This window comes from Uloborus diversus, chromosome 10, assembly GCF_026930045.1.
Source record: "Uloborus diversus isolate 005 chromosome 10, Udiv.v.3.1, whole genome shotgun sequence".
In the NCBI taxonomy this organism is placed as follows: Eukaryota; Metazoa; Arthropoda; class Arachnida; order Araneae; family Uloboridae; genus Uloborus; species Uloborus diversus.
This window is the reverse complement of record NC_072740.1, coordinates 17,522,151-17,546,450: the sequence shown is the minus strand read 5'-3', so window position 1 is coordinate 17,546,450 and position 24,300 is coordinate 17,522,151. Positions and strand designations below refer to the sequence as shown.

At 32.6% G+C, this 24,300-nt stretch overlaps 1 protein-coding gene across 1 annotated transcript in view; it reads left to right on the top strand.

Moving 5' to 3' along the window:
• LOC129231371 (AT-rich interactive domain-containing protein 2-like) overlaps positions 1–24,300 on the top strand; it is a 193,006-nt gene that overhangs the window by 144,114 nt on the left and 24,592 nt on the right. The window contains 10 exon segments of the mRNA XM_054865668.1: positions 122–257; positions 341–463; positions 1,556–1,628; positions 1,711–1,845; positions 3,527–3,681; positions 8,090–8,154; positions 8,156–8,240; positions 8,278–8,711; positions 14,896–15,261; positions 15,263–16,728. Coding sequence (XP_054721643.1) covers positions 122–257; positions 341–463; positions 1,556–1,628; positions 1,711–1,845; positions 3,527–3,681; positions 8,090–8,154; positions 8,156–8,240; positions 8,278–8,711; positions 14,896–15,261; positions 15,263–16,728 — 3,038 coding nt within the window.

Sequence of the window (24,300 nt, the reverse complement as noted above, 5' to 3'; positions counted from 1 at the left end):
TTTTCATTTCCCTCTAGAGTGCTCTTTTAGCAAGTTTAACTGCGTACTTTTGTAAGTAAACTTATCTTCCCATGCTCATTAAGCATGTGTCAGTAATTCTGACATCAACCTCTTTTTGTAGGTTTACCAGCAAATGGTGTCCTTTCTTACCATTCATGATGTGATGTTGCTATTCTACACCCTTGAAGCATTATATGCTTTGTCAGATCTTGGAAGATATGCTTGTGACAAAATTGTAATTGTCCATCGATGCATAGGTATTTTCCAAACTTTTTTTTTTTTTGCCCATTGTGTTTATTTATGTTCAGAAGCATCACATTTGATTTTCATTTCAATTCAGGTGCTTTAGTCAGTTTGTTAACATTAGAACCTAATCAATATGGTCCATCTGGACAAATCAAAATGAAAATAGTTGAAACTTTGGTGCCTGCAGAATCAGATGGAGAACAAGAAGAAAAACCAGGTTTGAATTCTTTGTTTCTTTTTTGTTTTTTATGATAGTTTTTTTAAACCTTTCTAATTCCAGCTAACAAATTAAAAACATGTATACCTGCATATAATTCATAAATGACAGGTTAGATGTCTCTGGGGATCGAGAAATTCAATATTACAAACTAGGTACTATTAACTTCTAGGTACACCAGGTGAAAGTGTCCCGCTTTCTTATCTCTTTTTCTGTTTAATCCACCCCCTGCTGCACTCAGTCCCCAAAAGGAGCATTTTCCCAACTTCTCCATGAAATTTTAACTTGATGTTATACCACCCCTTACAACCTTTTCATTTTGACATTTCACTACTCAGCTATGAAAGCATTCATTCTTTACCCCTTTTCTGTTCCAGTCAGGGGGGGGGGGTGAAGCATAACCTGTAATTGACATTGTGTGCAGACTTCAGCAAACAACAGTTCCTATCATAATCCTGTAACATAATCTTCTTTTGCTTCTTTTTGAAAAACTGTCGAAAGCAATCTTAAACATGAACAAAAAAAAAATTCTATTCCGTGTTTCAGAATGAATAAATCCGCAAGCCATCAATATTTATAGCTAATAATTTTTCAACTTTTGGGGGCGAGGGAGAGTAACCCAAGAACCATCAGTAACACACTGCAGGAAAACAAAATGCTGTTTTTTTTTTTTTTTCAAAGTTAATTTGAAACAGAAAATACATGCTTTCAAATATATTTTCCTGAAAACATGCATTTGTGCAGGATTGGTAAAAACTTGTTAAACCACCACCCTCGACTTCTGCCAACTTTCAGTCCATCACTTAGATTGGCGGTTTAACAAGGTTAGACTGTATACACAATACAAATTTTCAACTGGTGCATTAATGTAGAATTCTACTCTTTATGTAATTTCATTTATAAAACCCTTTGAGTTTCTGGATTGCATGACGCTTTAAACAATCTCAATCAGCCTTAATAATGTAGTTAAATTAAATTATTGAAGATACACTTATGTATTTGCTATTCTTATGTGATCTGGGTTTAAACTTTTCCTAGTTTTCCCTTTTTTAAAAATATGCTCATTAATATTGAATTCTAATTTTATTTTAGCAGCTACAGAACAAGCAACATCCAGTGCTTCATCAAATGGTGATACAGATTCTGAAACATTTGCGTGTAATTGGTGAGCATTTTGAAGTTCATGCATATTTTTAATTTTTAGAAAGTTCTTAATAATTTGTTTACAACTGTTTAATTTTTTGTAGGTTAAAATCTGCATATGAAGTTTCTGCTGGGAGTACTATATCCCGAAATGATATCTACGCAGATTATGTCAGTTATTGTGCAAAGTCGGGTAGGAAAGGAGTAGTGAATGCAAATATATTTGCAAGCTGCGTTAAGTAAGTTCATATATAAAAAAATGTTAATTTTATTTTTAAATCTTATGTTTGTGTTATTTTTAATGCTAATATTATTATTCCCAGGCTTTTCTGGAAGTTTTTGTTAGAACATTTAAAATGGTTACATAGATGGTAAACTTTCTAAAGTTCAATAAAAATGAAATTCTTTTAACATTAATTGAATTTTACTTTGAAGAAAGGCGTGAGATGACCATACCTTATTTCTAATTTCCGTTATTAACTCATGACATTTCGCATATTTTCCAGAAGTTTTAGCTTTTGTTACTTTATGCAAAGCAAATGCTGCATAAAAAGTTTTTAAATGTATTTAAAACAATCCCGGCTTAAAATTTTAGCCTTTTTTTCCCCTTTTTTTGTGGAAACTCAAGACCTGAAAAATCGGATTTTGGGCTTCAGTGAAATAAACTTCCTAATACTTATTTATTAAGCTTGATATAGTTATGTAATTAATCTTAAAACTAAACTTGTTATTTTAACTCTATTTTCAGAACTTTTGTTTTTTTGAGTTAATGTCTTTTTCTATGCCTGAAATTCATTTTATAGTTGGAAAATGTTCAACTGATACCTGCCAATTCTTGTTTTTGCTGGAAGATTTCTGCTTTTAAGGCCTTTTTTATGGTCTTCGAGCCGAAAGATGAAATATTCCGTCCCCCCCCCCCCACATTTAAACTTCACTTTTTCTCAAAAAACAATTTCATAAAATTGCAAAAAGGTTGAAAAATCAAATTTAAAAAAATCGAAGTAAGTCATGGATTGCACAATATTTGCCCGTCAATCCATGGCGCGCTTTCAGATTGGGGAAGTTCCTCCTTAAAGGGAAAAGAAAATAAATGGCAATTGCAAATAGAAGCAATATTTGTAAACTTATCGTGAAGATAATTCAACTGCATTGCTGTTTTTCTGTTCTAAGTACCCGCAATTTCCTACATATCCATGGTCATGTATAATGCGGAGGTTCCAAGACAAGCCCGGAAGAGGGAGAGAAAACAAAAAGAAATATTTGTTTAATCGGCAGATAATACAATGTATTAAAATGAAGTTGATTTTGATTTAGCATGCAGTTTTAGCAACTAAATTAACAATAGTACTACAAGCATTTAATGACGCTTAGTGACTTGCTTACTTTCTAAAAATTGCTGAACAGTAAAAACTGTTCATGTCTTTGCTATGTTTATTCATACTTTAATTGCGCATTTCAATAAAACTAATATTTAGCAGATTAATGACATTTTAATGGAACATTTCTTGTTATTTAATGCCAGTGACTGTTTGAAAAAATCTTCTTGCTTTTTGGTTAAATCGACTGGTTGTTCAACCAATTCTTTTTAATCATAAATCATATCATTTGTCAGAAGAGGTTGACCATCATGCTAAACTGTTATAAAATTTGCAGTTAGAAAATGGTGTAAGAAAGAATATTCCTGTGGTATAATTTAAAGGATGCACCTGTGTAGTTTTAAATGTCTGTTTTGTTTAATTGTTATTTGATATAAGTCATTGGTTTTGCAATGAAACTTCTGATGCAAAATGAAACTAGAGATGAGTTCATACATTTTTATTTTTCATAGTTTGTGTTCATGCATGCTACATTTATTCAACAGAACTAATTCTTTTTTCTTGAAAACATGCTTTCTGTTTTAACAATGACTGATATTTTTAGGAACACTTTTCCTCAATGTGGTTTAAAGAAAATAGAGTCTGGAAGTGGAGTAATAACTTTTCATCATGATGGTTTAAAGAGGAAAAAGGTTCTAACGACACAGACTGGACCACCTAATTTGAAATCTGTTAATAATTCAAGTCCTTTGAAAAAAGGTAGAATGATTGCATGAAAATTTCACTTAATGAAAAGGCTTTTAGGATATCTAATGCTGTTTTTACTTAATATGTTGTTCCATTATTATCGTATCATATGAAAACTGCCGTTGGAAGTAATTTAACACTACGGAAGGCGGAAGAGGTCATTTTGATCACAAACGATTTTCAACTGCTTATACTTGCTACATTTAATTTTCAACCTCTTTTCCTTCATCTACTTTTCCTAACTATTCTTTTAAGATCTTACAAAGTAAATTTTCTTTAAGCTCATTATTACAGTCACCGTAAATGTTTAGACCTAGAATGATTGCTTGTGGCCATTTTGACCGCTCAACGAGCTCTTCATAATTGTCTTTTTTTGTCATAATTGTCTAATTTTGTTTGTCTTTTTGTTATCGGATATACAATGGATTTTTGTTTAGTTGTCATGGTGAGTAGCATTCTTTGTCTTTTGTAATTGGTTGGTCTGAGTAGCACCTGTTGGTTAGGTGCAGTTCTTTGAACCAGGGCCGCCGAGAGACAAGGCGTTGTCAATGCAGTTGCTGGGTCGGCCATCTCTTCACAAAATTTATAACTTTTGTACTACAGTAATTTCCGGAAGAAACCCCACAATGGTATAATCGCCGCACCTCGGAAAAAGTGTGTCAAAAAAATTTTGAAATGCTCAGAGACGCCACACTTAAAAACGATGATTAACTCATTCATGGTATTTCAAAGTAGAAAATATCAATCAAAAAGCGTTTTAAAAAGAAAGAATAAACAGTATATACTTGCGTATGGCTCTATCTCCCAACTTTTAAAGACAAAATTAAGTAAAAAAACGAACTCGATTTTTGGGGGAAAATCGAGAACGTTTTGCCAAAGTTTTTTTTTTTGCAAATAAACTCTTTACAAAGAAATGAAATGAAATTTTATTTTTCATATCTAAGATTTAGATTGAACAAATATATTTGTATGAAAAAAGTTCGGTTTTGTGCTTTTTAAAAAATGGGTTTTTTTTTCGAATTTCTGTCATCTGTTGCTTTTATTCTGTACTAGAATCAATAAAATATGTACAGGATTTTCATTTTTTGCTTATGTTCCTTCAAGGTTTTACATTACCTTTTTGTTTAAACAACAAGCTCCATTTTACTTGTAATCAATTATACAAAAAATTTGCGAATATCAAATTCGGATTTTCCTGCACTTTTCGAACGGTTGAGGGTTTACTGTAATTAAAACTATAAATTAAAAGTCGGTCATAAACGTCGCATCGGCCGAAAGGTTGCACTTCCGAAATTTTAACTTTAAAACATGTATACGCCGCAGCATTTCTTCCAGAAATTAATGCACTTCGGCTTGAAGCCTGGCCCACTCAAGGACCTGACTCCTAGTTTTTGACTAGGCTGACATGGTCTCTCTTCGGCCCCCGCTCTGAACTGTTAAGCAAATACGAAACACCTGTTGATCATGTGAGTAGTTTTTCTGCTATTGGAACACAACAGGGGGCAAAAGTGAAAAAGGTGAAGCATGTGACAGGACATGTGAAACTATTTTTGTCCTTTAAACGGCAAGATATAAAACAGGTAGATCTCCCCCCAGCCCCGGAAGCTCGTCTCATTTTGGAGGTACAAATTTACTACCAAAAATAAGGTCTCAAGTCAAGTTTACTATAAATATATTGTTCTTTCTTTATGTACCATAATTTTCTGAACAAATCTCTAATTTGTTTAGTTTGAAAACAGTAAGTTATCTTCGATATTTCACTTTGCCCCACATTTCCCTACTTGACACGTAAATATTGGGACTTAATTGGATATAACTTGTAGAAAACTCAGTAAAAGAGTAATTATTATTGTTTATTTTATTCTTTTTTGAGTCCAATGATATTTGCTTGTTTATTTTGTGATGTTGGTTAAAATATATCTATACTATGCATTATGCATGGAAAGGCATTAAAGCTTTTGATTGCTAAATCTTCCTCACTGAAGTTTTTGAGATTGCTTGATTGCAGTGCATATTTTTATCTTAAAATAAAAACAATACCAACAAAGGGATAATTTTTATCTTTTGTATGATAGTGTTTTTTTTTTTCTTTTAACTTGTCAATCGACCCCCCCTTAGAAATGAGAACTTCCTTGCTTTTAGTGCTTTTTTCTTTGCAAAAATGTATTAACACTTCTTTTCTAGCCATTAATGAGTAAGTTATTAAAAATGTCAAATTTTATAATCTTTAATATGTACTGAAATCGGTTTCCATGGGGAAATATTCTGCTAAATCATGGGGAAATTTTTTGAGCCCCCCCCCTTTTAAATTTTGCGTATGGGGCGCGCTTGAATGGCACAACTATGTAGCATTTTTCTTGTGTAAACAATGTTTTCTTGCTAAAAGTAGTTCGTTGGTGTCAAAAAGGTAATTTATTAATTTTTATTGCCAAAATGCTTGTAAATATAACATGGATTTTGATTTTAATAATTTTGAATTCAAAAGAAAATTACAATGAAATAATTTACACTTTTTTATTACCTTCACCCCCCGTACTTCCTAGTCATCTCCTCCCATAACTGAAATTGCTATTAAATAACTTACACTATACCTATACATGCATTTTCTGTTTTAAAAAAATGATAACTTTTTGCCAGTTTTCCAAAAACAACTGGTGTTTTATAGGGTTAATAATTCGTGAAAATACATTGATTTTTTAAGTTCTCCTCGAAGCAGTATGAAAAAACTTAATTGTAGTTGGTCTACTTGTTGTAGCATAGGGGAAGATGCTGTACCCACGGATGGTTGTACCTACGGACGTTGGTCGGGAAAATCCAGGTATCGTCGAGAGAGATCCTAGTTGGGGTTCAACGTGTGTGTCACAGCCCTCTCCAATACCCCAAGAAGTTTTAACGCTATCAAACGAACATTTAAGATTCTATCAACATTTTTTTTGGTTTTAGTAGGGTCTAAGTTAAAAAAAAACCATGAGCAATTCTTTTTTTTTCGTCCGTGGTGGATTGTATTATTCATTTATGTTGTAGGTATCATGATTCCCTATATTTTGAAGGTTTTGTTTCTGTTTTTTAATGTTGTAAAACTGTGGTCTTGTTGATGTGACTGCCTTGCAAAACCAAAATGGCATACCTTTGTACCCAAGGACACACAACCATGTGTACCCACAGACAGCAATTTTTAGTCTCCTTGAGTCACACAGGAGTCTTCTTACAATATGAAGTACCTCAAAATAGTGCCTTGTTATCAACGTTTGAAATTTGCTTTCAACAATGATGATGAATTTGAAGTAGGGCTTGAAGTTATAATGTTGAAGTAACCCCCACCTGTTGTAGGATCTACAGGCAGTCAATCCCACCTGTTTTCATTTGAAGTCAACTTTTCTAGATTTTTATTTGTTTAATCTGAACTGAGTTTTTTTTTTTGTGGTGGATTAATTTTGGTTAAAGGTTTCAATTTGCATATAAGTTGAAGTTATGTAGATACATAGAGAGCCATACTATCATGAATCTAGGTATTTTTATGTTTAAAAACATATTAATTATTCATAACATCATTAACTCTCTTAAGACTAATAACTTTTTTAGAGAGTTCACTGATGTTAAAGATTAAGGAAAATTTAAAAAAGGGAAAAAACCTTCGATTAATTTTTAAAGATCAATTTCTGTTGGAGATTTTATTTAATGTTATTTTCAATGGATGTTTGCAAAGTATTTCAATATAAAATGGACTTATGAAAATGTATTTGAGTATAATTGAGTTCCTCAGACCTATTTATGTATTATTTTTTTATATGTCCATGGCTACAAAGGCACCTGTCTGCTGGGTGAATGGGTTGTTGTACTCACGGACAAAAAAGATGGTTTTAAAGAAATTTTTTTTGAGGTTGAAAGCTTTGAGATTTTCACCTGACAAAAATTGCCAAATTAGATGATAAGTTGTAGATTCTGCCAGAAATTTTTTCTAATCGATTTTCCATTCCCAGAGACCAGCAAAAATTGAAAAGTAAATTTTGTCCGTAGGTACAACAGCTTTCCCTACACATTCCAATGTTACAGATAATGTGTATATATTTTAAAGAATCATTAATCTAAACTTTCAAAAATTGTACTATTTTTTTATTCATTGGTAGTTGTAGCTCACATAAGCTTACTTAAAACTGTCTAACAAAATGTAGTATAAACAACTTTGTTTGCTAAAATCATACTATCATAAAAATGCCCTAATATTCTTTAATATTGCTAATATTTCAAGATTAATTTGGGTATTTAATAGCTTAACTCCTGTTAAATAATTACCAATTGCAATCATTTTGTGACAATACAACTTGTTTTATACCATGTATTGATGAATATATTACACAACACTGTAATTTATGAAACGCTTTTCATTGGCTTTACATTTATAAGAAAAAATTTTTTTTAGTTCCTCCTACTTCTCCAGCCTCATGTAAACCTGGTCAAAAATCTTCTCACAGCCCTATACTAAATAGCTCAGCTCTCAGCTCCTCCCAGAAGTGGTGTTTCCTCTCCTCCACTGAAAAGGCCTCAAGTGAATGTAGCAAATGGTCAAAAGTGTGTATCTCCACCTGTGCCTAATCATACAACGCTAAGATCCTACATCTACAACATCCACTCCTACTACTTCTGGCTCCAGCACATTAATCAAAAGTCTTCTGGCAAACAAAGTACAGCAAAGGAATCTTCAGCGGCAGGTTGTTCCTCAAAATGTTTCAAAAATGGTTATATATTCACCTGAAAAAGTGACACCTCTTAGTCAGGGAATAATTAGTTCGCCTACAGCTGTTGTGCGATGTGTAAGGCCTGGTGGTTTGTCTCAAGTAAATTTTGGCACGCAAATAAGGACACCTATTCAGGCACGTTTAGTTCCAAACAAAGGCAGATTAATTACTGCAGCTTCTCCTAGAGTCATAAAATCTAATCCTATTGTGTCTCCAAAGATGCAAGCTAAAGTGGTGAAGCAAGCTGTGATCAGTACTGCTACTTCTGCTCGCTTAAATGGTGTTCAGAGGGATGTTCAAATGGAGGTCAGTACTGCAAATAGCTTGATAGATGTTTTAGAACAAAGGTTTTTTTAAACGCTTTTAATCTAAATTTTAATAAGGTGAAAAATACCGTAGTTGAGACAAATGTCTTGAAATAATTTTCCAGCATGCTTGCACTGACTTGAATTTAAAAAAAAATTTCTCATTCGTTCTGCCTTTGGAATAGTTTATCATTTTTTTTTGGAAAACTTATATAAGCACAGTTAAAATTATTATAATTTTCATGGTTATCTCCCCCCCCCACCCCCCATTTTCGCTTTTGTTGATTTTAAATAAAATTGTTTAGTTAGTCATTCTTTCTTCATTTTGTGTGAAAAGCACTTGCATTGCACATTTATATTTTCTGCATGATGTACAAAACAATATCAGGTATGCATGCATTTAATTGGATGGCTAATGTATTTTTGTTGTTGGAGCTTCTTTTTAAAAAAAGATATAGAACTTGAATATTACTTGCTTGACTTTTTATTTATGCTTAATTTTGTATTACTTTTCAAGATCTTGTCTGCAATTCATGTACGTTTTATCTATAAATATAAAAATTTATATACAGTCAAATCTCAATAATTCGAATCCTTATAACTTAAATATTCCTTTATCTTGAAGTGTTCATCAGGGTACAAACTCTTGAGAGTGCTGTGGAAATTTCTCAAAACTCGAACTACCAATAACTCGAACGTTTCAGCTGGTCCCTTGGGACATCGAGTTATGGTGAGTTGACTGTATATGATATTACTAAGAAATTAATTTCCCTGGTTCAGATCCTCTGTTTTGTTTATTGATTTTTTAAAAACTTTGTGTTAAAAAGGCAGTGTCAGAAATTTCCACAATGTATCAATAATCCAAACTTCAAATACTGGTAGTTATTGTGCCTGCATTTGCAAAGATATTAAAGACATGTTGGTTAAAAATTCACTCAATCATTTTCAAGTTCACAAGTCGTTCTTATTTTTCTTTTTAATCTTGTTCCAAAAAATCTTTGAAAAGTTGTACACTTCTTGCTTACATTTATTTTTCTAAAATTAGACAATTATTCCTATGTATGTTCTCATAACTTTGTTCATTACGAAGAAAAGTGAAAAAAGAGCTTTGAAATGAGTTGAAATAAAATGAAAGGTTTTGTTCTTCGGTGTATCGGAGGTATTTTGGCTGATGAAATATTATTTTATCCTTTGGATTTTTATAAAATGTATTGGCAAGGAATGTTTTTAAGCTACAAGTTTGTGGCTGTATTTAAATCATATTCTTTTAGTTAAAAAACTTTTCAAGATTGTAAACTAAAAAAAAGATATAACTAACTAAATAAATGCTAACAGCAACTTACAAATTAGCTTTTAATCTACCTTGTAATTAGCTACTCCTAACTTATTCAAAACTGATCTTTAGTTGTCTTTTCAAGCTCTTTATGTATAGATTTATTGTTTTGTTCTTAGATGGTTGGATTTTCCTTAATTGCTATTAAAAAAATGTGTACAAACCTTTTGATTTTGAAATGTAAAAAAAGGTATTTTTGTGCAGAGCAATTTTTGGAGGGGGGGGGGGGACTCTGAAGAAATAGATGAGAAAAAAGATTTCACCCTAAATTATTTTGAAATAATTTTTACTTTAACGGTGGAACTACTGTAGTTGTCTTTATTCCAAATGTTTAAAATTATTACCTGTACTATCCATCCCAAGGTTGACTCCATAAACATCTTTTCAGATTGTTTTGAAATGACATTTGACTCATGGCTCGAGCTCTGTAAGTGCAAAAGTGGACCGATTTTTCTCTCCCATTTTAGTATAGAATGACTTCATGTTGTATCCTTGAGTCAGCTGAATCATGATTTTTGGATTTAAGTCAATGAGTAGAGTGTCATAAATTGTATTAGATAACTTTATGATGAGAATTTTTCAAAGGAATTTATTTGGAATGATTTTTTGTTTGTTGCTTTAAAACCATAAAACTGTACTATCGTTATTGCGTGGTACCCAAAGTAGTGAACAAGACTAGTTTTTAAGCGGGTCAGAAATTACTTTGCCCTCTCTATTGAGCAGAACCTACTTTAGCCACCATGCATTAATTCTGCTGTCAATTTTGTTCATTTAAATTTTACCATTATATTGGAGTTTATAATCTACATTATAATCAATTGGTGCTCTTAAGTATTCCTTTTTTATATATTACTAGCTGAACCTGCATTGCAATGCCCATGTTAAAAGTTTGAAGGAAGTCCCTTGAGTCATTGACTCCCTCTCCCCTCCTCCCCTAAAAAGAAAGACATATTTACTTTAGAAAAAAAAAGAGCACATAATTTAACTTAAACTCTTAGCATATTCCAAGTAATAAAATATTTCTATTAGAATAACATAACCGTTTTTCTTTTGAATGACATGTAGGGTTATGGTATACAAGAATTCCCATTGCTTTTAATGTGAAAAAGAGCTAAAAACATTTATTACCTAAAGACTTAAAATTTGGAATAAATTTACAACGTGTTTGACATGCCCCCAGTGCTCTAAGTAATTTATATATATATATATATATATATATATATATATATATATATATATATATATATATATATATATATATATATATATATATATATATATATATATATATATAAATATATAAATAGACTGGTTGAAGATCTGATGATTAAAATTGTAGCTTATGTTTTACTCATTTCATTTCTCTACCATGCTCTCTTCTAGACAACTTTTCCCTCCCTCCCTCTCTCTCTCTTTAGATGTGACAATTCATGAGAGGAAGAGGGGGAGTGATTTTGAGATTTCATACGTTTTTGTTGATTGACTGGTTCTCGGCCTTCAAAACGCTTTCATACCCAGTCAACTGTATTCACTGTCAATTGATGCTCTTCTTCACCCTTGTCCAACTCCTACAACATCTTGTAAACCTTAGCATTTCACTTCTTTTGTAGTTTATTTGTATATTTTCCTTTTTTTTCCTAATCATTTAGTGTTTTTTCATTTTTAAACAAAGTGAAATATAATTGGCAAAAGAAAAAAAAACTTGACCTGTTTTGTTTTTTTATCCAATCTATATTTAAATCGTTGTTTGGGCACTAAGTCTACCATATTTTTCCTGTTTTATAGAATTTTTGTTGACCCATCATTTTGTCAAGCTCATACAATATCCAGTTACGTATAAGGCAAATTCTTTTGTTATAAAAATTTATAACTCAACTTGCATTCAAATTTTTCTGGCATAACATTTCACTCTGGTTATTGAAGTTTGGACGAATTCAAGTTTTGCTTTTTTGGCTGAGATATGCAATGTTTATACAGTGATTGATTAAATCAACGGCTTTAATAAATCGAATTGTCAAAAACAGAATAAAATTGAACTTTATGGAATTAAAACTATTAAGAAAAAACGTGATTCATATAAGCGGCAGCCACTGCTAATGTTTATAAAGACACAATAAGCAGGATATGAGATGTATGAAAAGTGGTGTAAGTAGAAGAGAGTTTAATTTTTGTATTTATTAATGTTATGAAAAACTATTTCCCACATGTGAAGCGTAAAGCTTAAAATTTTGTTTTAAATTAAGGTGGAATTTTACCATTACCGCTTAAATTAAAGATATTTCTACTTTGGGTTATCTTATTAGTGTTATGTTTAAAGAGCATATTGATCAGCAAAATGATGGCAATTTAGTTAAATCTTTTTTAGAAAAGGTACTATCATCCATATTACTAGTTTAGCAATTCTTTTTTGCTCCAGATGAGAAAATTAGAGTGCAAATTTAAAATCATTAAATAATGCTTTTTGTGGCTGTCAAATTTAAATTTGTAGATTTTTAATGGGCTGTTCTTTATTTGGTAATGAATACATAGGTATTTAAATTAAAATCCTACTTCTTAAAATAGTAGCAACCATGAAAACCACCACTGCAGTGACATGTCATCTGTTATTGCCACATTAACTTATTTATGCAAACCTAAGATGAATTATTTGATGCATAAAAAATTTTTGTGTTGGGTAAGATTTCTCACCAACTTTTTTAGTTACATACTTGCCAACTTTTAAGGATTAGGCGTAAAATGTACGCATTTTTGCCGATTTTTTACACATTTCAAAATCAGATTGCATAAGCCTCTAAAATTTTTCCATTCTGTTTTGCTGTGTGATGCCTCCATACGGATATTGCTAATTTGTTGCTTACCATTATTTTAAACTTTTCTTAAACCCTTTGTTCTCATATTTTTACATCGTTCTTAATATTGTGCATACTTATTTACATTTCAGCAAATTTTTAATCTAATGAGATAGTGTTTGTAAATAAAAAAGTTTTACTGATACCCATTTCCAAAAGTAGGCAAGTATGTAGTTGGTAAAATATATTTAATCTTCGAATTTGAATAGATTTATCAATCTCCTGTTACAGATCTAGACAGGCTAGTGAGAACACTCGTCCTGAGTTGAGTTCGAGTGCACATTAATTAGGCTTAGCCTGTACTTTTCTGAACTGTTTTTTTTAGTTCCAGTTCATTAGTTTTTTTTTATAGATGAAATAAATCCAGGGTTTTCAGTAACTCTTTTCTGAAGTTATTTTTTTTTAAATTTGCAAATTTTATTGTTTTGTTTTCACAAAACATTCTGAATGAATTTATAAATGCCAAAACTTTTGGTCATTACTTAAAAAAATTATTATTGCCTTGGTAAAAATAATTTTGACCATTATTCTATTAATTGCATTACAATAATGCATAACCTCTCTGAAGTATAGAAGTACAATTTTATTTTGTTTAGGTCAAACTTTCACTTTACAAATGGTGATTATTTTAAGTTTTTGCACAATTAAAATTTATTGTTCAAAGCTTCTTTTGGTTGGTATTGGCTATATTTTTCACATCATACAAAACTATAAAATAAATATTCATGCAAAGAAAGAAGAAACTTCATGAACCCACCTCAACAAAGAAAAGCTTGCTCAATCAAGCAATAAAAATAAGCTGGGCTGGCGTAGGATTCTTACTTCCCTATGTAGTCGAAATTTGTTAAATGCAGTTGCTTTTATCTGTGTAGGATTAGTCAACCTTTTTATATTAACTGTCCATTTTTGTATCTATATTTGTAGTTGAATTTTCTTACCACTCACTGGTTCCACAGTGTTGGTGATTTGTAAATTCGGGGATGGAACCTAACTTTGTAAAATTATTGCAGCAGAGTTATGATTTGTTAAAGCATACACTAGTTTAAATACTTACTTACTAAGGGCATTATGTCTGTTATGTCCCTTAAGTTTTATTTAATCTTTACATTTATAAAAGCTTGGAATCTGATTAAATGAGATCCCCAAGTTTGATGCTGTGGAACTAAACATTTGATATCTGGCTGCAATGTGGCAGAAGAAAGCTCAATTCATGTGCCCTGCAAATGTGTACTATTGTGCACACAGATTTGAACATTTTGGATACCACTACGTGGATCCTTGGGAACTGCCTAACATAATGGTTAGACAAACTGCTGAAATTCGTTTCTGTTAATTGGGCTCTACTAGTGGTCTAAGTGGGGATAGTACAATATACCAGTGGTTTCAGTGTTTTTCTCTTTTGGTGTTTATGCATACTTATTTGCAGATTTATTTCAAATTTCACCTTTGACTCTTCACCTTTACTTAACCTCATTTCAAGGGCCCCCTTTTCACATCACTTCACCATCTGAATAGAGTGAACAAATGTCTTCTCCTTTGGAAATATTCTTCAAAATACCAACGCTGTATCTAGGATCAAAGCTAAATACTTTGCTGTATCACTGTGAAATGAAATTAATAGTTCTGTGAAGCTGAAAATGTTTGGAAGGGATATTTTAAAGCCCATGTATCTGATTCAAACTCTTTCCATTTCCACTAATTCATAATTTGGGGCATAAAAGGATTAAACTTTTCTCCTTTGGTGTGCATGCTTACTTATTCACAGATTTATTTCAAATTTCACCTTTAACTCTTCACTTTTACTTAACCTTTAAATAAAATTTAAATAAAATGTTGGTATTTAAATAAAATGTAACTATTATTGTGTGTTGAACATTTGATTCTAAAACAAGGAATGAGCACTTTAAAGTAGAATATCTTGCATTCTGTATCTTCCAGAATGATTTGTTTTAACTTAGTTTTGTTTGATTTTGTAGTACTGATAAAAAATTAATTTATTTTAGGTTTGCAACCAAGATGAAGATTCCAGGAGCATAGGAGAATCAACATACACTGAAATTACCCAAATGAACTGCTTACAGAATCATATTTCTAATGATTCTCTGATTGATGCTAAAGACTCCTCTTCTTGTGATGGTGATAGTTTATTATCTTCAAAAGATATAGATATAAATAGTGATAGTGATAAAAATATATTAATTTCTCAAATTCCTGAAAATACAATAACTTACAGGCTTGCAACTCCTAATGAACTGCCTACATCTCCTAATAATCTCTTACTTGTAAGATCAAAGTCATCAAGTGATGGGCTTTCGCCTCCAAAAGAACAAAATGGTTCAGCCATGACCTTTGTAAATAGTACAATACAATGTCACAGGTCTCTCACTTGTTACACAGTCTTTGATTCAGCCAAAGATTCTTTCTTCATCTTCTAGTATTTTAAAATCTGTTTTGGGGGACCTTGACTCACAAACTGATGAGTTAACAAAGCAACAGCAAATACAAAAGGACAAAATTTGCAAAAGAGCTCCTTTGTTAAATGGTCTACTTGATAAAGGCAAAGTTCCTTTGCCTGGGGAGGTGCAGTCATCAACATTACTTCAAAATGGAAATAAGCTTGGCAGTTCTGGAATTGAATTGTGTAGTGATGAAAACAAATCTTCCACATCTTTTGTGCAATCATCAACATTAAACTCTGCTGTTATACCAGTATCATCATTAAATTCTGTTGTTTCAGCAACTTCATTAAATTCATTTGTTATACCTGCATCATCATTAAACTCTGTTATCATACCTGCATCTTCATTATCTTCAGCCATTGTACCAACTTTAAACTCTGCTGTAACATATGTATCTACTTTAAACTCATCTGTGTCACCTGTCTCTGTGTTAAATTCTGCAATTTTACCTACAACAACATTTCATTCAAATGGGGACAATCTTATGCAAATATGTACAGGTCAAACAACTCTTTCAGGCACAATTGAAGTGCAACCTGATCAAAAAGGTGTGGTCAGACTTCACATTGAAAGCCCAGAAAATTCTAATCAGGGATCAGATTTATCTTCAATATCAGACATTGCTCGAACATTAGAATGTGCATCAAAAGCAATATCAAGAACAAATGCTGAATGTAACACACAAGTGCCTTATTGTGGCACTTGTGAGACAACAGCAACTGTTACTGTTATTACAACAAACACTTCAACTTTAGCAAGGACAGGTCAACAAATAATTGTTGTTACTCCTGCATTAAATCAACCGCAGTTACATATACAGTCACCTAATATTAAGTTTCGCATTTTGCACAGTTTACCTAAAGTTGAAGAGTCTGTTGATCTAATAGGTTTTCCAAGGGTTAACGTTAATCAACTAAACCAGGCACGGCAACCTGCTCCTGAAACTCCCTCCAATTCTACTGCCAATTTGAAAAGGCCGTCCAGTGATATTACAACATGTGTTAACGCAGATGTTAAAAAACCTCGTATTGATACAAAAACTCCGCTATTAGAAGCCACTCTTAGACTGCCCACCCCAGTGCCATGTACTGTTGCAACATCTAGTGTCAATGCCAAACCATTCCATGAAACTCAATCATTTTTAATGAAATCATCTCAAATAGAAAACCTTGGGTCGACACCAAAATTAACTACTGCAAAGGCTGTTGCTGTGCCTGTCCAAAATATTGACTTTCCTAATGAGAGGGAAGCAAAAACTTTTTCCGGATTATCTTCAGCAAGTGATAATCCATCACTTAGTGCACCTCCTCAAGTACCTCCAAGATCTTTGTCTTCAACTAAGTTAGAGTACATTTGTGAATGGAAGGAGTGTGGATTGTAAGTATATAGTCCTGTATCTTGATTTTTTTTTTTGATGTAATTTGTATCATCTTACCCTGACCAATTGAAGATATTTTTAAAAATCATTGCTATAAATTTGCTCAGTGCCAAATCTGAGCATTGTTTTAGTGTTCCAATATTATGATTGGTCTGAACCATATAAACAACCATGAACTGAGTATTTGGGGGGGGGGATATTTTTTTGAGTTATTTTTCAGAAGTATATACAGTCAATTCGCGATAACTCAAATAATTTTAAAACTCAAAAGTTTATATCTAGTCCCAACCCCTGTCTTTAATTCCATGCTAATTATTCTCAATATCTTGAAGTTAACTTCCTTTAACTCAGTTTTTTCAAACATGACTCGAAATTTATTTCAAAAGAATGAAAAAGAAACAAACAAGCAAAGTGACTACGAGAGGGAAATCAATTCACCTTCACTTGCAATTCTTGCACACTATACCTGTAAAGCAAGAAAAGCTCCTGTTGAGCCAATGTGTGACAAAGGAATTACATGTGCGGAAATGAGTTAGCTTGTTTTCTTTTGTTGTACTGTACTCTTTACACTTTGACATGTTGTTTGACTACGAATTTGCTGTTAAGCTGTCAAAGTGTCAAATCAACTGATTGTGCCTTTATTCAAAGGCTGACCAAAGTTAAGATGCGTTCTCCTTCATTCTTTAGTTCGATCATTTTCTAATAAGCTCCTGAGAGACAGAGTGAGTTTTCTTTACTATTAAAGATGTCTAAGCAAGTACTCTGTCAATGATATTAAAGGAAAAAGAGAAACTTCTAAAGCAGTAGAATCCTTGAACCCAAATTTAAACGAATGAATATGTGCACCTTTCTTAAAGTAGAATCAGCTCTCTTCAAGTGGTTCCAACAGTATTGAAATCAAAACCATACTTTTGCTTTTTTTCTCTCTCAATATTTTTGATCAAACTGTTCATATTGTGCTTAAAAACTTTTAAGTTCTGTAATTTTGTCTGTTATCTGTCCATATTAATTAAAATATTCAATGGTTTTTAATATTAAAAGCTCGAAAACCAAAACTAGTGGTGAGTCGAAGTTTTTGGTCGGTCCCTTTAGGTTCAAGTTATCGCGAATTGACTGTATATATCTCAAAGGTGTCCAGGGGAAAACAAGGCTCAAAGAGAACATTTTCTTGGAATTCCACCTATTAGGAAAATAGGAGAAAGTGAGTATTGGGGAATAGCAAATTTTTTTAAGGAATGAGAAACTGTTATTTTGTTGTTCTCTGGACTTAGGTTATTCTAGTGTTTAAATTCTTTGTATTTTAGAATAAGGTAAAAATCTCAAAGTTCTCAAACAACAATCATTGAAAAAGAATTTCCCCTCGTTAAAGGTTTGAATCAAGTTATCCGAGACAATATCTTAACATTAGTAAAAACGTGTAACTGCAGTAAAATATTCAACAATATTGATGCAAATGATAGGCAGTTTTGACTGTACTTGATTTTTGCAACTCTTTATCTGACTATTTTGTTGAAAGGGAAAAAATACTTTTGTTGTTATAAAATGTGAAAGTTCTTGTTACATTATACAGTTGAAATATCAATTGAGGTCTTCTAATATTCAGTGCAGTATTTATTTAGTAAATATTAAACCTATTTGTATTTTAAATATTTTGTACGGTTTGTCAAGTACATGCGGGGCAAAGTGAAATAGTTTTTTTTTCCTTTACTCACTCAATCATATACTAAATCCTTAACACATTCATTTATTACATAATTTATTAATATTCCTTCATTTAGTTATTCACTTATGTATTCATTCATTCACTTATTTTCTTATTCATTCACTCTTTTACTCACTCATTTATTTTTTTTCATATTCTGGTTTATTTACACTCCTGTTTGTGAAAATTGCAACAACACGAAGGACTTACGTGAGTGAGCTAAAAATTGCAGGAAATGTAAAGTAGGGCATAATATGCAAATGATTTGAATTGCAGACTGGTAGTTCATGCGTATGCTGAGCAGCGCCCTCTGAACGTCAGATCGAACCGAATATAAATAGATGGCTGTAGCAAAGCGTGTATGATTATCGGTGGCTATATGCTAGAGTAAACGTTAACTGAATCTTTACTATGCCTCTGCGATGAAAGGAAATGAAATTTGAGCAAATTTCGGAGTTTGAACGGGGTAGAATCGTCGGCCTTCGTGAAACTGGATTGTCTCATCATGCAGTAGCCGCTCGTGTGCAAGGTAACAGCAGCACAATCATGCATGTTTGGAAGCAGTGGACGGACGAGGGTCGGACAGCTTGGAAATCTGTTAGTGGACCCCGAAATGTGACGTCAGCTCTCAATGACAACACACTTGGTGCGTATGGCGCTGGCGGACGGCACAGCTTCTTCTAGACAATTGACAGCACAGTGGTCAACAGCTGCAGGTGTTTCATTGTGTGCTTCATCAAGTCAGAGATGTCTGCTGCAGCGTGGGCTACATGCAAGCATTCCTTTATACAGGATTCCTCTCACACAAAACCATCGCCGCCTGCGGCTACAATGGGCCAATGTGCATAGGAGCTGGCGTGCTGATTGGAAACAGGTCATCTTTTCTGACGAATCCCGCTTCAATTTGTGGCTCCATGATGGCTGAATTCGTGTCAAACGCTATGCCAGGGAACGGCACATTCTGGAGTGCATTATCGAACGCCACAATGAACGAACACCCTGAGTTATGGTCTGGGGTGCATACCTTATCATGGATGATCACTTATGGTATGAATTGTGGGCAATTTGAACAGTACCCGATACATAAACTAAGTTTTACAGCCCCAAGCTATTCCTTTCCTGCAAGGATTGCCATGGGCTGTATTCCAGCAGGAAAATGCCCGTCCACATGTCGCCATGACTGTCAAATCCTACCTTGATTCACAGCAGGTATAGCTTCTTCCTTGGCCTGCATATTCCCCGGATATGTCACTGATTGAACATGTGTGGGATTTCGTTGAGTGGCATCTCTCTCGTGATCCTCATCCTGTTGCTTCGACAGACGAACTTTAGTTGCACATACAAACAATATGGAAAACTCTTCCGCAGGCAGATACTCAAATTTTGTTTTGCTCCATGCCGAGTCGTGTAGCAGGTCATATAGGGAAGTTTTCGATTTTTCAATTTTATTTCTAAATGATAGAATAACATGTATGAACATCATCAGTGAAAAAATTTTTGCAATACGATAAATAGTTTTTTTAAAAATAATTTTTAAAGTTCAAACGCATGTGACGTCAAATGGCACAGGAAGTTACGTCATCCAGTGTTCCGCGCGGAGGGCTCAGCTTTAGCTGACAAGGAGAAACCGACTGAAGTGCAGTTGGCTTCCTTTAATAAGACGCACTTGGCAGTTTGGCGTTAATCTACAGAAAGCTCGGCAAGAGTTTTAACAATAGCGCCCCTAAGGAGGAGCGACTTTCTTTGTCTGTGATTTTTGACTTCAAGTTGCCTTTCTTTCTATGATTAAAGATGGCAAGTACTGATACTTACAAGTATTGTTTTGTACCCCAATGCACTTCAAGTTCGAGGAGAAATCCCTGAAAACGTTTTATTAGCGTTCCAAGAAAAGCGTTCTTGGGAAAAAGTGATATACAATTGCAGAGCTGCCAACCTTTATCTTAGCATAGTTTTGCGCACCCACGGGAGAGGGGGAGGGGCGAAATATTTAATAACAAATGTAGCAGATGCAATGAATAATTTAAGATTAAATTTGCAATACTGGTCTGCCAATGGCTACTAAAGCTACTATTTTGAAGCAAAGGTGACTATGGTGACTATTTCACCCAAAATATTGCGAAAAACCACTATTTTGCCATCAGTTGTAAAACACAGCGATTTCTTTAGTGAAAAAGCGATTAAAATACATAAAAACTCTTCTCTTTTTCCCTTACAGCAAGAGTTGAAAATTCGCTTACAAATTCATCTCCCAGTTTCCGGGGGGGGGGGGGAGAAAATAGAAAACAGTAACATTTTACCGCTTTCTTTTTTTTTTGAAAATAAGAGCTTTAGAAAGTAGAAAAATTTAATGTAATAAACATATTCACGATTAAAAATTTGCGATTTTCATATTTTTAAACGAAAAGTTTTGTTTTTTTCGACTGTGGTTTCTTTATAAAAGTTTGTTTCCGCTGCTACTATTTTAACTAACTATTGTTTGCATTCTGAATGAATGTCAGTAAAATTTTGCTTTTTAACTTTTATAGCTTTTTAAGAGAATTTTTTTTATAAACAAGAGTTAATTTTCATGTGATTGGAAATATCGCGAATGCTGCATCTCTATTTCTTTTTATGCTATCAGTGTTATGTTTTTATTTAACAGTAAGACTCAAGAAATCATACTAGAAAGTTTCTTTATAAAGGATTTGACGCAAGTCAGGAAACTCTTTTCTGCATCTGGCAGTCGCCATATTTAGAGACTTTTTCATATTATAGGCTACTAAAGCAACTATCTTTAGCAGCAGAACTCAGTGGCAACCCTGTCAGTAGAACAAGTAACAGTTTATTTTGAAAAAAAAAAAAATTAGTTTTTTAATCATCAATTACAAAAAGTTTTTTTATTTTTATTTTGAATCAAATGTTTGGAACATTACTAAGCACAAAAGTAATATTTCGTAATTTATTTTAATATGAATATTATCTGTAATGCTTCATTTATTTATTTATTTGGACTGTAAAAAGAAAGAAAAATCGTGTAAGTTTTGGACATGATTTCGTAGCGTCATTAATTGGTGCATACAAACTTTGCGCCCGAAAAAAATCACCCTCCCCTTCAAAAAATTAATACATGTCAAAAATAAATATTAACTGCTAATTTAATATCTGCAAATTAATTTGAGAAAATGAGCAGGGCCAGTGTTTTTTCCCCCCGGATAGCTCATTATTGCGTATTATGGCGAAAAAGATTTTAAAAAAAAATTCATAATACTTTAAAAAATACATATTGAATAAGAATATAAGACATTTAAAAAAATTGCAAAGGAACTGAAATCCACGCATTAAATTTTCATAGAAAGGGGTAAAAACATCACTATTTGCATTTTAATCATAATGAAAACATTATTAATACTTTCTTTATAAATATGAAAAAATATCTTGAAACTTTAACTAATACTAAGTGATACTTTAAAAATAAATTTTCAGTTTAGCTGCAAAAATACATTTCTATAAACCTTTCTTTTATAAAAAGTATTTTCCTTTTTTTTATTTTTTTTTTTTATTTTTGCAAAATTAAAACACAGAATTTTGAAAAGGAATAAAATTAAATGGAATTTAAACAATAGAAAACAATAAAAGAAAAGGAACGGAAAAGAACGAAAGAAGGAAAGAGAGATTTATCGAAACTTATCGCCAATAAAGCGAAAAACTTTCAAGCGAAAACCGAGGGTTACTGCACACCCTACTTGTAAGTAACGTGATTCATTTAACTCCTCGCGTTTCTTAAACTTTGAATCTCTCGTCCTCCCAGAAAAAGTCGAATATCATCATCGAAGTCGCTTCAGGAAGATTATTGGACTGTCCTCTCACGAATCCAGCCTCTATTGTGTACTTAACGGATTAATTAATAGATTTCAAGGCTTTAATTGCGGAGCATACTCTTTGCTCGTAGTCTTAACACGGAACCTCCCTCGGAGTGAGTTTTGCTACTGCCATATGACGTCACCTCAAAGCGTGCTTTTTTGCGCATGGGATTTTTAAAAATCCATTAAAAATCGGTCCTGTTTTAAAATACGGCGTCGGTGAATTTCGGGGCTTTAAGGGTCTGTTAACGATATGTAATAGTCAAAATAGAAATATTTAATAGGTTGCAACTTCCCTATTGTGGCACGTGGTGGCCACACAAAATACTAATTTCTATTTCTTATTATTGTTTGTTTAGTTTGAAAATGTAATCATTTATTTGTACCATTACCACTCAACTGTGTATTAAATTTCATTTAACTATGATGCTTTCTTCATGGTGATGCAATTTTCACAAACAGGAGTGTATTTAATTATCAGTTTGTTTCATTATATTTTAATTTATTCATTCAACCTTTTATTTAGTAATTCATTTCTTCGAATATATTCTTTATATTCGAACAGAAGATATTTCATTAGAAAAACGTTTTGTTTTTTCCACTTAGCCCTATGAAAAATATATTATGTTTTCACATTTTGTTTTGGAAGTCACAAATTTACTGCCAAAACTCAGAAATACTTTTTCACTGCAAGTTTTATTTTAAATACAATGTTCTTTCTTTATGTACTGAATTTTTTGAAACAAATTTCCAACTTGTTCATTTTGAAAAAGCTCAGTCATGTTTACTGTTTCACTTGCCCCACATTCCCTACGTATTGTTTTAAAAAAGGCTTTTATTCCAGCCAAAACACACTTTTTTCCATATCACACTTGTTATCCCCTCTCTCTCTTTTATCACAAAATGTTTCTCACCTCAAAGCATGAAATCTTTTATGGATGACCCCTATATATTTAGTCTTAAATCAGCTGGTAGTACAGTAGGCGCTCTTAATGTGATCGCTTTGGGACAAATTCAATTTGATAGCAATAACCGACTGATAACGATAACCAAAAAGAATCCAGGTGACACATAATGTTTTTTTTCAATTAAGAAGCATTTGTTGATGCAACTGCAAATTAGAATTACAATGCTGAACTAAATGGAGTTTTGAATTATAAATTAGTAGAATAGAAGTATCATAATCATGAAAGGGAAAACTAAAATATTTGATTTTGAAACACATAGTAATAGGTGAAAAAAAAAATACGACCATTTACGTGCAACATCCTTTAAGTTTTTAAGGTAACTGAACTGGGAGAAAATGCATCTTCTGCTTTCCTAAAAGTAGGGAATTTGTTTTTCCGGAAGCTATATTAATTCTCTCAAAGTAGGAGGATCTCTCCACCTGCAACCATGGAGGTCCTACATGCATGCCTGCAACATGTCCAGCGACGTAATTTTTTCATCTGCAAGCAAAAGACATCTTAAAGGGAGTTCTTAAAGGGGTTCGTTTCTAGAAAGAGCTTGCATTGCTATTGAAAACCTCAAAATGCCACACAGAATGTTAGTCTTGTCAGGGTTTGTTGTTGTATTTCTGTTAATCGAGGAACAAAAACGGGGGGGGGGGGAATTTGAAAGTTTATGTAAAAGCAATAACAATAAACAAAGACACTGATTACAATATCCAACTTTTTAAACACAGGTTAGCATATGAGTGTTCCTGGACTTAGTGATTCTGATATCATTAACTGTAATCACATTAAGCGGTGCCTGCTGTACCATCAATAGATGTTTAAAGTTTCTGTGCAACACGAGTTCATTTTATTTTCTAAATTCTGTGCCCCAAAAATTTAATCTTAGTTTTGTAATTTCTTCTCATTTTTGTCTTTGAAGTTCTACTTTTTTTCCCTCGGATAAATTGTATAACACTTTTGCTGTAAAACTAAGTTTTAAGTTTATTTAAGTAAGAAAATGACCAATGAATAATATTATCAATTTATTGAGGGTGAAAACAAATTTTGCTCTACATATTTGTGTACATATTATTA